This window comes from Panulirus ornatus, chromosome 26 (assembly GCF_036320965.1).
Source record: "Panulirus ornatus isolate Po-2019 chromosome 26, ASM3632096v1, whole genome shotgun sequence".
Classification (NCBI taxonomy): Eukaryota; Metazoa; Arthropoda; class Malacostraca; order Decapoda; family Palinuridae; genus Panulirus; species Panulirus ornatus.
The window spans coordinates 9,811,279-9,824,470 of record NC_092249.1 but is presented as its reverse complement, the minus strand read 5'-3'; the positions used below and the strand labels follow the sequence as shown (position 1 = coordinate 9,824,470).

General features: G+C 43.5%; 1 protein-coding gene across 1 annotated transcript in view; it reads right to left on the bottom strand.

Annotated features, from left to right (window-relative positions):
- Positions 1-13,192, bottom strand: part of LOC139757447 (hemicentin-1-like) — a 334,144-nt gene that overhangs the window by 88,578 nt on the left and 232,374 nt on the right. The window contains exon 4 of the mRNA XM_071677971.1: positions 2,387-2,579. Within this exon, the coding sequence (XP_071534072.1) occupies positions 2,387-2,579 (193 nt within the window). The remainder of the gene's footprint in view (positions 1-2,386; positions 2,580-13,192) is intronic.

Here is a 13,192-nt window from a genome sequence, read left to right as displayed (position 1 = left end):
ACTCGCAGCGACATCACTTGCACCGCCCCCTAGTCTGGGGGGTAAGTAAGGATCCAGAGGGTGCCATTGGCTGAATACACTGCTGAGAGGGAAGTGGCAGTGAGCGAGGCTCGATGCGGTTGACTAAGCTGAGAGGGGAGACTGAGGCGTGCGAGGTAAGGGGAGAGCTCTCAGCTGCCAGTGGGAAGAGAGGCGCGCGTGTTTTGCGGACACCACTGAGAGGAGAGATTTCGGGGTTACCACTGAATGTGGGCGGGAGAGATCGGGCTACCATTAGGAAGTACGAGAGACACAGACTGGAGTACCGATGAGGTGGGAGGTGGTATAGTACCCCACGTAGGATGTACGAAGGCATGAGGGAGCCCGACAGTAAGGACAGTGGATGACTGAACTTTGGGAGAGACGTGCTGGTCAGAAAATGGGAGAGTGAGGGAGAGGGACACCACTCCATTAAAGAAGGAGAGGGAGTGAGTGTGTCTAATGGAGGGCGGTGGGAGAGCAAGAGGAACGGCGGCCCTCTGGTCCACTGGACTGTTACTTTACGCGGCCGGTGGTCGAGCGGGTAATAAGACACACTCGACTGCTTAAGGACTCAACAACGAGAGACCAGACGAGTGTTCCGCCAAATGTCCAGGACTTCATGGGAAGGAATACACAGGAATACAAAGGAATTCAAATAGCAACAGACCACTGGGTCCCTTCGAGGCTGTTTGTGAAAGTAGAAGACATCAGAAACTCACAGATTAGTGTGGTAGAAAATCATTCGGATGATTCAAGAACCTGCGAACTCTTCATTTGACTAAGGAGACGCCAGTAATGTTAATCGTGGCTTGAAGCAGTTAATGAAGTCTATTCGTAAACGTATATATGCTACTGCTTTAATCCACTCCAATTGGTAAATCACTCCCTGTGTTAACAATCCTACTGACGAAAAAGTACTTCGTCTAATTTGAGGTGCCGTTTGTGCCCATGAGTTTGAATCAAGTCTTAAGGACCTTATCAGGTCAAGATTATCCGTACCCAAGGCTTCGAAATAACCACATATGTAAAATCATATCACCCGGAGCTTGGAATAAAGTTGAAACTCGTATCCACTCGGGGAAATACTTCATCTGGGTTTCTATACACGAGACAGAGGCTTATATGACTTGATACAAGGGGCACTTAAAACTTACTGTAGTGCCTCTTGGAGTTGTTAAATACAGCACCGAGAGCCTCGAATGTCTTGAAACTTTATCCTTGTAACCCCTCGGCATTAACAAGTATATTAATTAAAAGAAAATGAGGTATAGCAAGACAACAACAGTGGGTAAATGGTGACACTCGTGTTTACATCATGTAATTTATACTTGCTGTACCACAGAGACTAAACCACAGAGCCTGTATCCGCTAATGTCCGTTCAGTGATTATGGCTCATGACTAAACAGTGATAATGCGGCTGAAATCTATGACTTGCACGTAAGGGCTATGGCTAAGTCTACACAGTAAACATTCATAGAAATGATCCCTTTAGACGTCGAAACTTTTCCTCAGAACAGTTACTCCGTTTGCACAAGGGACTGATTCGTCCTTGTATAGAGTACCGATCTCACATCTGAGGTGGCTTTAGCTCTGTATCCTTACGTGACAGAGTCGAGTCGAAAGCGATCAGACTTATAAACTGTCCCTGGCTAACTACGAAACTTGACGCTGTTTCTCTACGCCGCTATGTTGGTTCATTTTCCCTCTTCATAAGTAATTCTCTGGTTTTTGCTTCCGAGAGCTGGCTGCTGTGTGCCTCCACCTCCACTAGCTAGACCAGGCAATACTCGGCAAGCTGCTGTGTCACATGATTACTGTGTGGCCATCGGCAACTCAAGGATGGACCGTTTTGATAACCGCTTCTTTCCCTACATGTCAAAGCTTTGGCAGGATCCAGTTAAACATTTAAAGTTGCCATGTCCATATCACAATGCATTTGAAATGAACATCAATGATCCCTCTAGATGGGGCCCCCTCACCTGGTCGTTTAGGAGAAAGACTGTCACGGTGGTCATTTCGGGAGTGGAAAGTCTCACGGTGGTCCCTTTTGGGAGAGGGTGTTCTTAAGAACCTCTACGAACGTCGTTTTGGAGGGGGCGTCTCTTACCTCTACGATCGTCGTTTTGGAGGGGTTGTAGGTGGTCTCTTATCTCTATATCGTCGTCTTGGAGGGGATGACCATGGTCACTTACCTCTAAAATCGTCGTTTTGGAGGGTGTGGTGGTGGTCTCTTACCTCTATAATCGTCGTTTTGGAGGAGGTATGATGGTCTCTTACCTCTATAATCGTCATTTTGGGAGGGGTGGTGGCGGTCTCTTACCTCTGTAATCGTCGTCTTAGAAAGGGTTGGCCATGGTCTCTTACCTCTATAATCGTCGTTTTGGAGGGTGCCCTCATGAAGTCCACCCGGCATTCGTACCTCCCAGCGTCGTGCAGGGTCGCCTCCGTTATGACCAGACGGGCCGGCGGCTGCGGTTGGAAACGGGTCCTCTTGGCCATTGATTGGTCCCGAGGTGTGTGTTGCCGGTACCCCAGCGACGTGTTGCGGGCGTCGTACCTGTGGTAGGTGGAAGGAGAGTGTGTTGCGCGATTAGAGAGAGAGAGAGAGAGAGAGAGAGAGAGAGAGAGAGAGAGAGAGAGAGAGAGAGAGAGAGACTTGGAGAGTGATTATTCCTAAGCCAGGAAGAAGATCTATCTGCCGACGGTGGGGAAGAGGTTCTTCCTTCTGTTGAAGTTGAGGAGAAGGTCTTCTGTCTGTTGAAGTTGAGGAGAAGGTCTTCTGTTTGTTGAAGTTGGGGAGGTAGGTCTTCTGTCTGTTAAAGTTGGGGAGGTCTTCTGTCTGTTGAAGTTGGGGAGAAGGTCTTCTGTCTGTTCAAGTTGAGGAGAAGGTCTTCTGTCTGTTCAAGTTGGGGAGAAGGTCTTCTGTCTGCTGAAGTTGGGGAGAAGGTTTTCCTTCAGTTGAAGTTGAGGAGAAGGTCTTCTGTCTGTTGGAGTTGGAGAAAAGGTCTTCTGTCAGTTGAAGTTGGGGATAAGGTCTTCTGTCTGTTGAAGTTGGGGAGGAAGGTTCTATGGTTGTCGAAGAAGGGGGGTGAAAGTCTTCCGTCTGTCGAAGTTGGGAAGAAAGATCTTACGTCTGTCGAAGTCGGGGAGGGAGATCCTACGTCTATCGAAGTTGAGGAGGAAGATCCTATGTCTGTCGAAGTCGGGGAGGAAGATCCTACGTCTGTCGAAGTTGGGGAGGAGGGTCCTGCGTCTGTCGAAGTTGGGGAGGATGGTCCTACGTCTTTCGAAGTTGGGGAGGAATATCCTACGTCAGTCGAAATTGGGGAGGTCCTACGTCTGTCAAAGCTGGGGAAGGGGGCCCTACGTATGTCGAAGACGGGAGAAAAGATCTTCCAACTGTCGGAGTCGGTAAGAAAAGTTCTATGGTTGAAGCTGGGTAGAAGGTCTTCCGCCTGTCGACGCTGGGGATAAGATGAATGGTGTCAAGGGTCTTAGAAGCGAGTGAGATCTGGTATTTGTGACTCATGACAAAGAGTGACAAAAAAGAGACAGACAAAGAGCGAGAGAAATATATACCCAGTTGAAGCAACACTTTTGGGAACACATCTCTTCACCAATACTGGGAACCCCATTGGCCCCCCGGGTCCAAGAGAATGCATCATCGACAGATGGCGAGAGTAATTCACGCGAACGATTGAGCGATTGGTGTGTAGCGCAGCGGGAGGGATGAAGTTGGGACCACAACAAACGGGAAGCATGCCAGGTAATTCAGCGGCTCTCTCCCCCTCAGAATACGAAAACGACTCTAAGGAAGCTGTAAATGATTTACGGATGGTGAGCCTTGGATTATAGGGAGGCAGATGCTTACGTTGTGCTTATATCTGATTATAGAATTATTAGATATCCATGATACATTACCATTCATAACAGCAGAAATATAGATATTCATCTATCTATTTATTCAAAAGTACCCCAGGATCAATCACCACGAGCCCGGTGTCACCTAGGTCCTCTCTAGAGGCTCCTGCAGCCCAAGACTGCGCTACTTCCAGCAGCGGGGAAGTGAAGACTCCTTTAGAGTTAGACGTTCTTCGACGACATTTTACTCCCAGTGACACAACCTCGCCAAAGGTGACTCTTCAATGGCGGCGTAACCTCGAGCAGGCGAAGTCCAGTGACATCGAAACATTATCTTTCAATGTCCTTTGCAGTTGTTTGGTCGCCAGCAAGTGTGTGCCATCATCAATGTTTGTGTGTAATAGCGTTTGCTAGACAGGTTCGCTCGCTGCTCCATCTGCTGGCTGGCAGTGTGCGATGACTTCACATTAACCCTGACTCTCCTCGCTTACTGAACTTCGTCTTGAGTACAATTTACGAACATTCTTCAGGCGAAACGCTTTTGCAGTACTGTAAAACGTAGGACGAGCCTCCCACAGCGTAGATACGCATTTGAACTCTTGTTCCCATCGAAATACGAATCGCTACAGGCGTCTAATTTCTTCTCATTTCTTTCACAGTATTATCAAGTGGAATTCCGATGTTCTAGGCTCTCCTGTATATAACACCCACACTAATTCACGTCTTTGAAGTTATCTTCAGTCGATATGGGAAAAAAAATGTAATGACACGTTGTCTGAATATGTGACGATGGTAATGGAAGCGTTATTGATAACGTGTTTCCCGCGACTCCTCCAATAAAATTAAGTTGTAACACTATATTGTTCCTGGCAGCGTGGCGTAGAACGTTTCTAGCACATGTGGGGAAGCCTTAGATTAGACGGTATATACATATTTGCGTGTGTGTGTGTGTGTGTGTGCGTGTGTGTGTGTGTGTATGTGTGTGTGTGTGTGTGTGTGTGTGTGTGTGTGTGTGTGTGTACGCTCGCGCTTTTAACTGCAATGAAAATGAGACAAGAAAATTCGAGTGGTTTCGTGATAGTTTCCAGGTTCAGCTTGTATATCTCTGAAGATGTGAATCATCACGAAAGCGCTCTGGTCTTCTAGTCTCATTTTCCTGGTGGTTCTCAGCATATTCCTGAATCACGTGTCCTTTGGCGATTTACTTGCATATATATATATATATATATATATATATATATATATATATATATATATATATATATATATATATATATATATATTATTTTTTTATTATTATTTTCCTTTGTCGCTGTCTCCCGCTTTAGCGAGGTAGCGCAAGGAAACAGACGAAAGAATGGACCAAAACACCCACATACACATGTATATACATACACGTCCGCTCACGCAAATATACATACCTATACATCTCAATGTATAAATATATATACAAACACAGATATATACATATATACACATGTACATAATTCATACTGTCTGCCTTTATTCATTCCCATCGCTACCCCGCCAGCATGGATTAACAACCCCCTCCCCCCTCATGTGTGCGAGGTAGCGCTAGGAAAAGACAACAAAGGCCCCATTCGTTCACACTCAAGTCTCTAGTTGTCATGTAATAATGCACTGAAATCACAGCTCCCTTTCCACATCCAGGCCCCACAAAACTTTCCATGCTTTACCCAAGACGCTTCATATGCCCTGGTTCAATCCATTGACAGCACTTCGACCCCGGTATACCACATCGTTCTAATTCACTCTATTCCTTGCACGCCTTTCACACTCCTGCATGTTCAGGCCCCGATCACTCAAAAATCTTTTTCACTCCATCTTTCCACCTCCAATTTGGTCTCCCACTCCTCGTTCCCTCCACCTCTGACACATATATCCTCTTGGTCAATCTTTCCTCACTCATTCTCTCCATGTGACCAAACCATTTCAAAGCACCCTCTTCTGCTTTCTCAACCACACTCTTTATTTCCACACATCTCTCTTACCCTTACATTACTTACTCGATCAAACCATCTCACGTCACATACTGTCCTTAAACATCTCATTTCCAGCACATCCACCCTCCTGCACACATCTCTGTCCATAGCCCACGCCTCGGAAACATACAGCATTGTTGGAACCACTATTCCTCAAACATACCCATTTTTGCTTTCCGAGATAATGTTCTCGACTTCCACACATTCTTCAAGGCTCCCAGAATTTTCGCCCCCTCCTCCACCCTATGATTCACTTCCGCTTCCATGGTTCCATCCGCTGCCAGATCCACTCCCAGATATCTAAAACACTTTACTTCCTCCAGTTTATCTCCATTCAAACTTACCTCCCAACTGACTTGACTCTCAACCATACTGTACCTAATAACCTTGCTCTTGTTCACATTTACTCTTAACTTTCTTCTCTCGCACACTTTACCAAACTCAGTCACCAGCTTCTGCAGTTTCTCACTTGAATCAGCCACCAGCGCTGTATCATCAGCGAACAACAAGTGACTCACTTCCCAAGCTCTCTCATCCACAACAGACTGCATACTTGCACCTCTTTCCAAAACTCTTGCATTCACCTCCTTAACAACCCCATCCATAAACAAATTAAACAACCATGGAGACATCATACACCCCTGCCACAACCTTCATTCACTGAGAACCAATCATTTTCCTCTCTTCCTACACGTACACATGCCTTACATCCTCGATAAAAACTTTTCACTGCTTCTAACAACTTGCCTCCCACACCATATATTCTTAATACCTTCCACAATGCATCTCTATCAATTCTATCATATACCTTCTCCAGATCTATAAATGCTACATACAAATTCATTTCCTTTTCTAAGTATTTCTCACATACATTCTTCAAAGCAAACACCTGATCCACACATCCTCTACCACTTCTGAAACCACACTGCTCCTCCCCAATCTGATGCTCTATGCATGCCTATACCCTCTCAATCAATACCCTCCCATATAATTTACCAGGAATACTAACAAACTTATACCTCTGTAATTTGAGCACTCACTCTTATCCCCTTTCCCTTTGTACAATGGCACTATGCAAGCATTCCGCCAATCCTCAGGCACCTCACCATGAATCATACATACATTAAATAACCTTACCAACCAGTCAACAATACAGTCACCGCCTTTTTTAATAAATTCCACTGCAATACCATCCGAACCTGCTGCCTTGCCGGCTTTCATCATCCGAAAAGCTTTTACTACCTCCTCTCTGTTTACCAAATTATTTTCCCTAACCCTCTAACTTTGCACACCACCTCGACCAAAACACCCCACATCTGCCACTCTATCATCAAACACATTCAACAAACCTTAAAAATACTCACTCCATCTCCTTCTCACATCACCACTACTTGTTATCACCTCCCCATTAGCCCCCTTCACTGAAGTTCCCATTTGCTCCTTGTCTTACGCACTTTATTTACCTCCTTCCAAAATATCTTTTTATTCTCCCTAAAATTTAATGGTACTCTCTCACCCCAACTCTCATTTGCCCTCTTTGTCACCTCTTGCACCTTTCTCTTGACCTCCTGCCTCTTTCTTTTATACATCTCCCACTTATTTGCCTTTTTTCCCTGCAAAAATCGTCCAAATGCCTCTCACTTCTCTTTCACTAATAATCTTACCTCTTCATCCCACCATTCACTACCCTTTCTATTCAACCCACCTCCCACGCTTCTCATGCCACAAGCATCTTTTGCGCTAGCCGTCACTGCTTCCCTAAATACATCCCATTCCTCCCCCACTCCCCTTACTTCCATTGTTCTCACCTTTTTCCATTCTGTACTCAGTCTCTCCTGGTACTTCCTCACACAAGTCTCCTTCCCAAGCTCACTTACTCTCACCACCCTCTTCACCCCAACATTCTCTCTCTTCTTTTCTGAAAACCCCTACAGATCTTCACCTTTGCCTCCACAAGATAATGATCAGACATCCCTCCAGTTGCACCTCTCAGCACATTAACATCCAAAAGTCTCTCTTTCACGCGCCTATCAATTAACACGTAATCCAATAACGCTCTCTGGCCATCTCTCCTACTTACATACGTATACATATGTATATCACGCTTTTTAAACCAGGTATTCCCAATCACCAGTCCTTTTTCAACACATAAATCTACAAGCTCTTCACCATTTCCATTTACAACACTGAACACCCCATGTATACCAACTATTCCCTCAACTGCCGCATTACTCACCTTTGCATTCAAATCACCCATCACTATAACCTGGTCTTGTGAATCAAAACCACTAACACTCTCATTCAGCTGCTCCCTAAAAACTCTTGCCTCTCATGATGTTTCTTCTCATGCCCAGGTGCATATGCACCAATAATCACCCATCTCTCTCCATCAACTTTCAGTTTTACCCATATCAATCTAGAGTTTGCTTTCTTATACTGTATCATATACTCCCACAACTCCTGTTTCAGGAGTAGTGCTACTCCTTCCCTTGCTCTTGTCCTCTCACTAACCCCTGACTTTACTCCCAAGACATTCCCAAACCACTCTTCCTCTTTACCCTTGAGCTTCGTTTCACTCAGAGCTAAAACATCCAGGTTCCTTTATTTATATATATATATATATATATATATATATATATATATATATATATATATATATATATATATATATATATATATATATATATATATATATATATATATATTTTCATACTATTCGCCATTTCCCGCGATAGCGAGGTAGCGTTAAGAACAGAGGACTGGGCCTTTGAGGGAATATCCTCACCTGGCCCTCTTCTCTGTTCCTTCTTTTGGAAAATTAAAAAAGATAACGAGAGGGGAAGATTTCCAGCCCCCCGCTCCCTTCCCTTTTAGTCGCCTTCTACGACACGCGGGGAATACGTGGGAAATATTCTTTCTCCCCTATCCCCAGGGAAATATATATATATATATATATATATATATATATATATATATATATATATATATATATATATATATATATATATATATATATATATATATATATATATATATATATATATATATATATATATATATATATATATATATATATATATATATATATATATATATATATATATATATATATATATATATATATATATATATATATATATATATATATATAAGAAAGGGGGTGACTGTATTGTTGACTGGTTGGTAAGGTTATTTAATGTATGTATGACTCATGGTGAGGTGCCTGAGGATTGGCGGAATGCGTGCATAGTGCCATTGTACAAAGGCAAAGGGGATAAGAGTGAGTGCTCAAATTACAGAGGTATAAGTTTGTTGAGTATTCCTGGTAAATTATATGGGAGGGTATTGATTGAGAGGGTGAAGGCATGTACAGAGCATCAGATTGGGGAAGAGCAGTGCGGTTTCAGAAGTGGTAGAGGATGTGTGGATCAGGTGTTTGCTTTGAAGAATGTATGTGAGAAATACTTAGAAAAGCAAATGGATTTGTATGTAGCATTTATGGATCTGGAGAAGGCATATGATAGAGTTGATAGAGATGCTCTGTGGAAGGTATTAAGAATATATGGTGTGGGAGGCAAGTTGTTAGAAGCAGTGAAAAGTTTTTATCGAGGATGTAAGGCATGTGTACGTGTAGGAAGAGAGGAAAGTGATTGGTTCTCAGTGAATGTAGGTTTGCGGCAGGGGTGTGTGATGTCTCCATGGTTGTTTAATTTGTTTATGGATGGGGTTGTAAAGGAGGTAAATGCAAGAGTCCTGGAAAGAGGGGCAAGTATGAAGTCTGTTGGGGATGAGAGAGCTTGGGAAGTGAGTCAATTGTTGTTCGCTGATGATACAGCGCTGGTGGCTGATTCATGTGAGAAACTGCAGAAGCTGGTGACTGAGTTTGGTAAAGTGTGTGGAAGAAGAAAGTTGAGAGTAAATGTGAATAAGAGCAAGGTTATTAGGTACAGTAGGGGTGAGGGTCAAGTCAATTGGGAGGTGAGTTTGAATGGAGAAAAACTGGAGGAAGTGAAGTGTTTTAGATATCTGGGAGTGGATCTGTCAGCGGATGGAACCATGGAAGCGGAAGTGGATCATAGGGTGGGGGAGGGGGCGAAAATTTTGGGAGCCTTGAAAAATGTGTGGAAGTCGAGAACATTATCTCGGAAAGCAAAAATGGGTATGTTTGAGGGAATAGTGGTTCCAACAATGCTGTATGGTTGCGAGGCGTGGGCTATGGATAGAGATGTGCGCAGGAGGATGGATGTGCTGGAAATGAGATGTTTGAGGACAATGTGTGGTGTGAGGTGGTTTGATCGAGTAAGTAACGTAAGGGTAAGAGAGATGTGTGGAAATAAAAAGAGCGTGGTTGAGAGAGCAGAAGAGGGTGTTTTGAAAGGGTTTGGGCACATGGAGAGAATGAGTGAGGAGAGATTGACCAAGAGGATATATGTGTCGGAGGTGGAGGGAACGAGGAGAAGAGGGAGACCAAATTGGAGGTGGAAAGATGGAGTGAAAAAGATTTTGTGTGATCGGGGCCTGAACATGCAGGAGGGTGAAAGGAGGGCAAGAAATAGAGTGAATTGGAGTCATGTGGTATACAGGGGTTGACGTGCTGTCAGTGGATTGAAGCAAGGCATGTGAAGCGTCTGGGGTAAACCATGGAAAGCTGTGTAGGTATGTATATTTGCGTGTGTGGACGTGTGTATGTACATGTGTATGGGGGGGGGGGGGGGGTTGGGCCATTTCTTTCGTCTGTTTCCTTGCGCTACCTCGCAAACGCGGGAGACAGCGACAAAGTATAAAAAAAAAAAAAAAGAAAAAAAAAAATATATATATACATATATATATATATATATATATATATATATATATATATATATATATATATATATATATATATATATATATATATATATATATATATATATATATATATATATATATATTTCTTTTTTTTTTTTTTTCTTTTTTCATACTATTCACTATTTCCCGCGATAGCTAGGTAGCGTTAAGAACAGAGGACTGGGCCTTTGAGGGAATATCCTCACCTGGCCCTCTTCTCTGTTCCCTCTTTTGGAAAATTAAAAAAAAAAAAAAGAGAGGGGAGGACTTCCAGCCCCCAGCTCCCTTCCCTTTTAGTCGCCTTCTACGACACGCAGGGAATACGTGGGAAGTATTCTTTCTCCCCTATTCCCTGCGTGTCGTAGAAGGCGACTAAAAGGGAAGGGAGCGGGGGGTTGGAAATCCTCCCCTCTCAATTTTTTTTTTTTTTTTTTTTTTTTTTTTTTTTTTTTTAATTTTCCAAAAGACGGAACAGAGAAGGGGACCAGGTGAGGATATTCCCTCAATGGCCCAGTTCTCTGTTCTTAACGCTACCTCGCTAACGCGGGAAATGGCGAATAGTTTGAAAAAAAAAAAAAAAAATGTATATACGTCCACACACGCAAATATACATACCTACACAGCTTTCCATGGTTTACCCCAGACGCTTCACATGCCTTGATTCAATCCACTGACAGCACGTCAACCCCGGTATACCACATCGCTCCAATTCACTCTATTCCTTGCCCTCCTTTCACCCTCCTGCATGTTCAGGCCCCGATCACACAAAATCTTTTTCACTCCATCTTTCCACCTCTAATTTGGTCTCCCTCGTCTCCTCGTTCCCTCCACCTCCGACACATATATCCTCTTGGTCAATCTTTCCTCACTCATTCTCTCCATGTGACCAAACCATTTCAAAACACCCTCTTCTGCTCTCTCAACCACGCTCTTTTTATTTCCACACATCTCTCTTACCCTTACGTTATTTACTCGATCAATCCACCTCACACCACACATTGTCCTCAAACATCTCATTTCCAGCACATCCATCCTCCTGCGCACAACTCGATCCATAGTCCACGCCTCGCAACCATACAACATTGTTGGAACCACTATTCCTTCAAACATATATATATATATATATATATATATATATATATATATATATATATATATATATATATATATATAAAGAAGGGATGGTTTGAGGTTTTCTGAGGCAAAATAAGCAGATAAGAATCGTAGTGAGTGCGGAGGCTCACTCCTTCACGAGGCGAAGAGGTGTATTCGGTCCATATGCCTTCGAGGCCTGTTGTTGTGGGGGGAGAAACCTCGGAGGACCTGGTGCGAGTGAAATTTACGAGAGGATATAGATCCAATAGGAGGAAGTACGGGCAAGAGTGGGTTGGCTAGATGAGGAAGCAGCCACAGAAGTAAAGGACAATAAGGTGCCGAAAACTAGGAATTTATCAGTTGGAGGGTCATCTACAGACTTCATAACATTGAAAGAATATAAAAAGAATAAAGTATCTGAATTATTGAAGTTTTTTGAGATACTTTTGGTGAAGGAACAGAGATTTATATGCCAAAGTCAAATCAGCGCACTTTTTCTTCATGACGACGTGTCTCACTCTGCGAATGACATTTTTGTAACGGTTCTCGGTGAATATGAAGGCCAAATGATGATCAGGGTGAAGGCAAAAGTTTTATAGTCCCAGGCGTTCAGGCCGGTGAGATGACGATCAGAGTAAACGTGTGACTATCACAGCCAAGATTACATCCGCTATATCCTTAGGAAAGCTGGAGGTTTCCTGGGCGTCTCTCTCTCTCTCTCTCTCTCTCTCTCTCTCTCTCTCTCTCTCTCTCTCTCTCTCTCTCTCTCTCTCTCTCTAAATGATTGTAAAGTTAAGGATCTGTTTTTAATTACACATACTTAATTAAACCAGGTTAGGAAGGCTAAGATGAATCCTGCCTTGTATGTCAGAGGACAATCATTACCGGCATTTGGGCATAATATAAGATCCGCAGACCTATCTATGGGCAGATGTAGTCTCTTCTCGTCACATAAGCTCTCCTATTCTTTCTTGTGATAAACGTCCCTAGAGCACATCGAGCAAATATATCTATGTCTTCTAACTTCCGTGTGGCTGAAGGTGGCCGGACACGTCTCCCAGGCGTTTAAACCCGACCAAGTGGTGTGTACATGACACACTGAGGCAAAATCATACACTCCTCTTCACCAACATTCAACAGACCTTCGGAGTTTCCCAGGATCCCATCCAACCGCGTTTCTCCCTACTGCTGATTGTACGTCTACCTTACACACATCAGACGTGCTCACCTGACCCGAGACATTCACGGTCTTATGGTACAAGAACTAAACATTAAGAGCTATTCTGGACACCCTCTCTATAAGCATCGTCCAGACACTCGCAACATGATAACGGCTTTAGAAAAGACCGGCAAAGTGATGAAAGTATAATTTCCACGATGATGAATA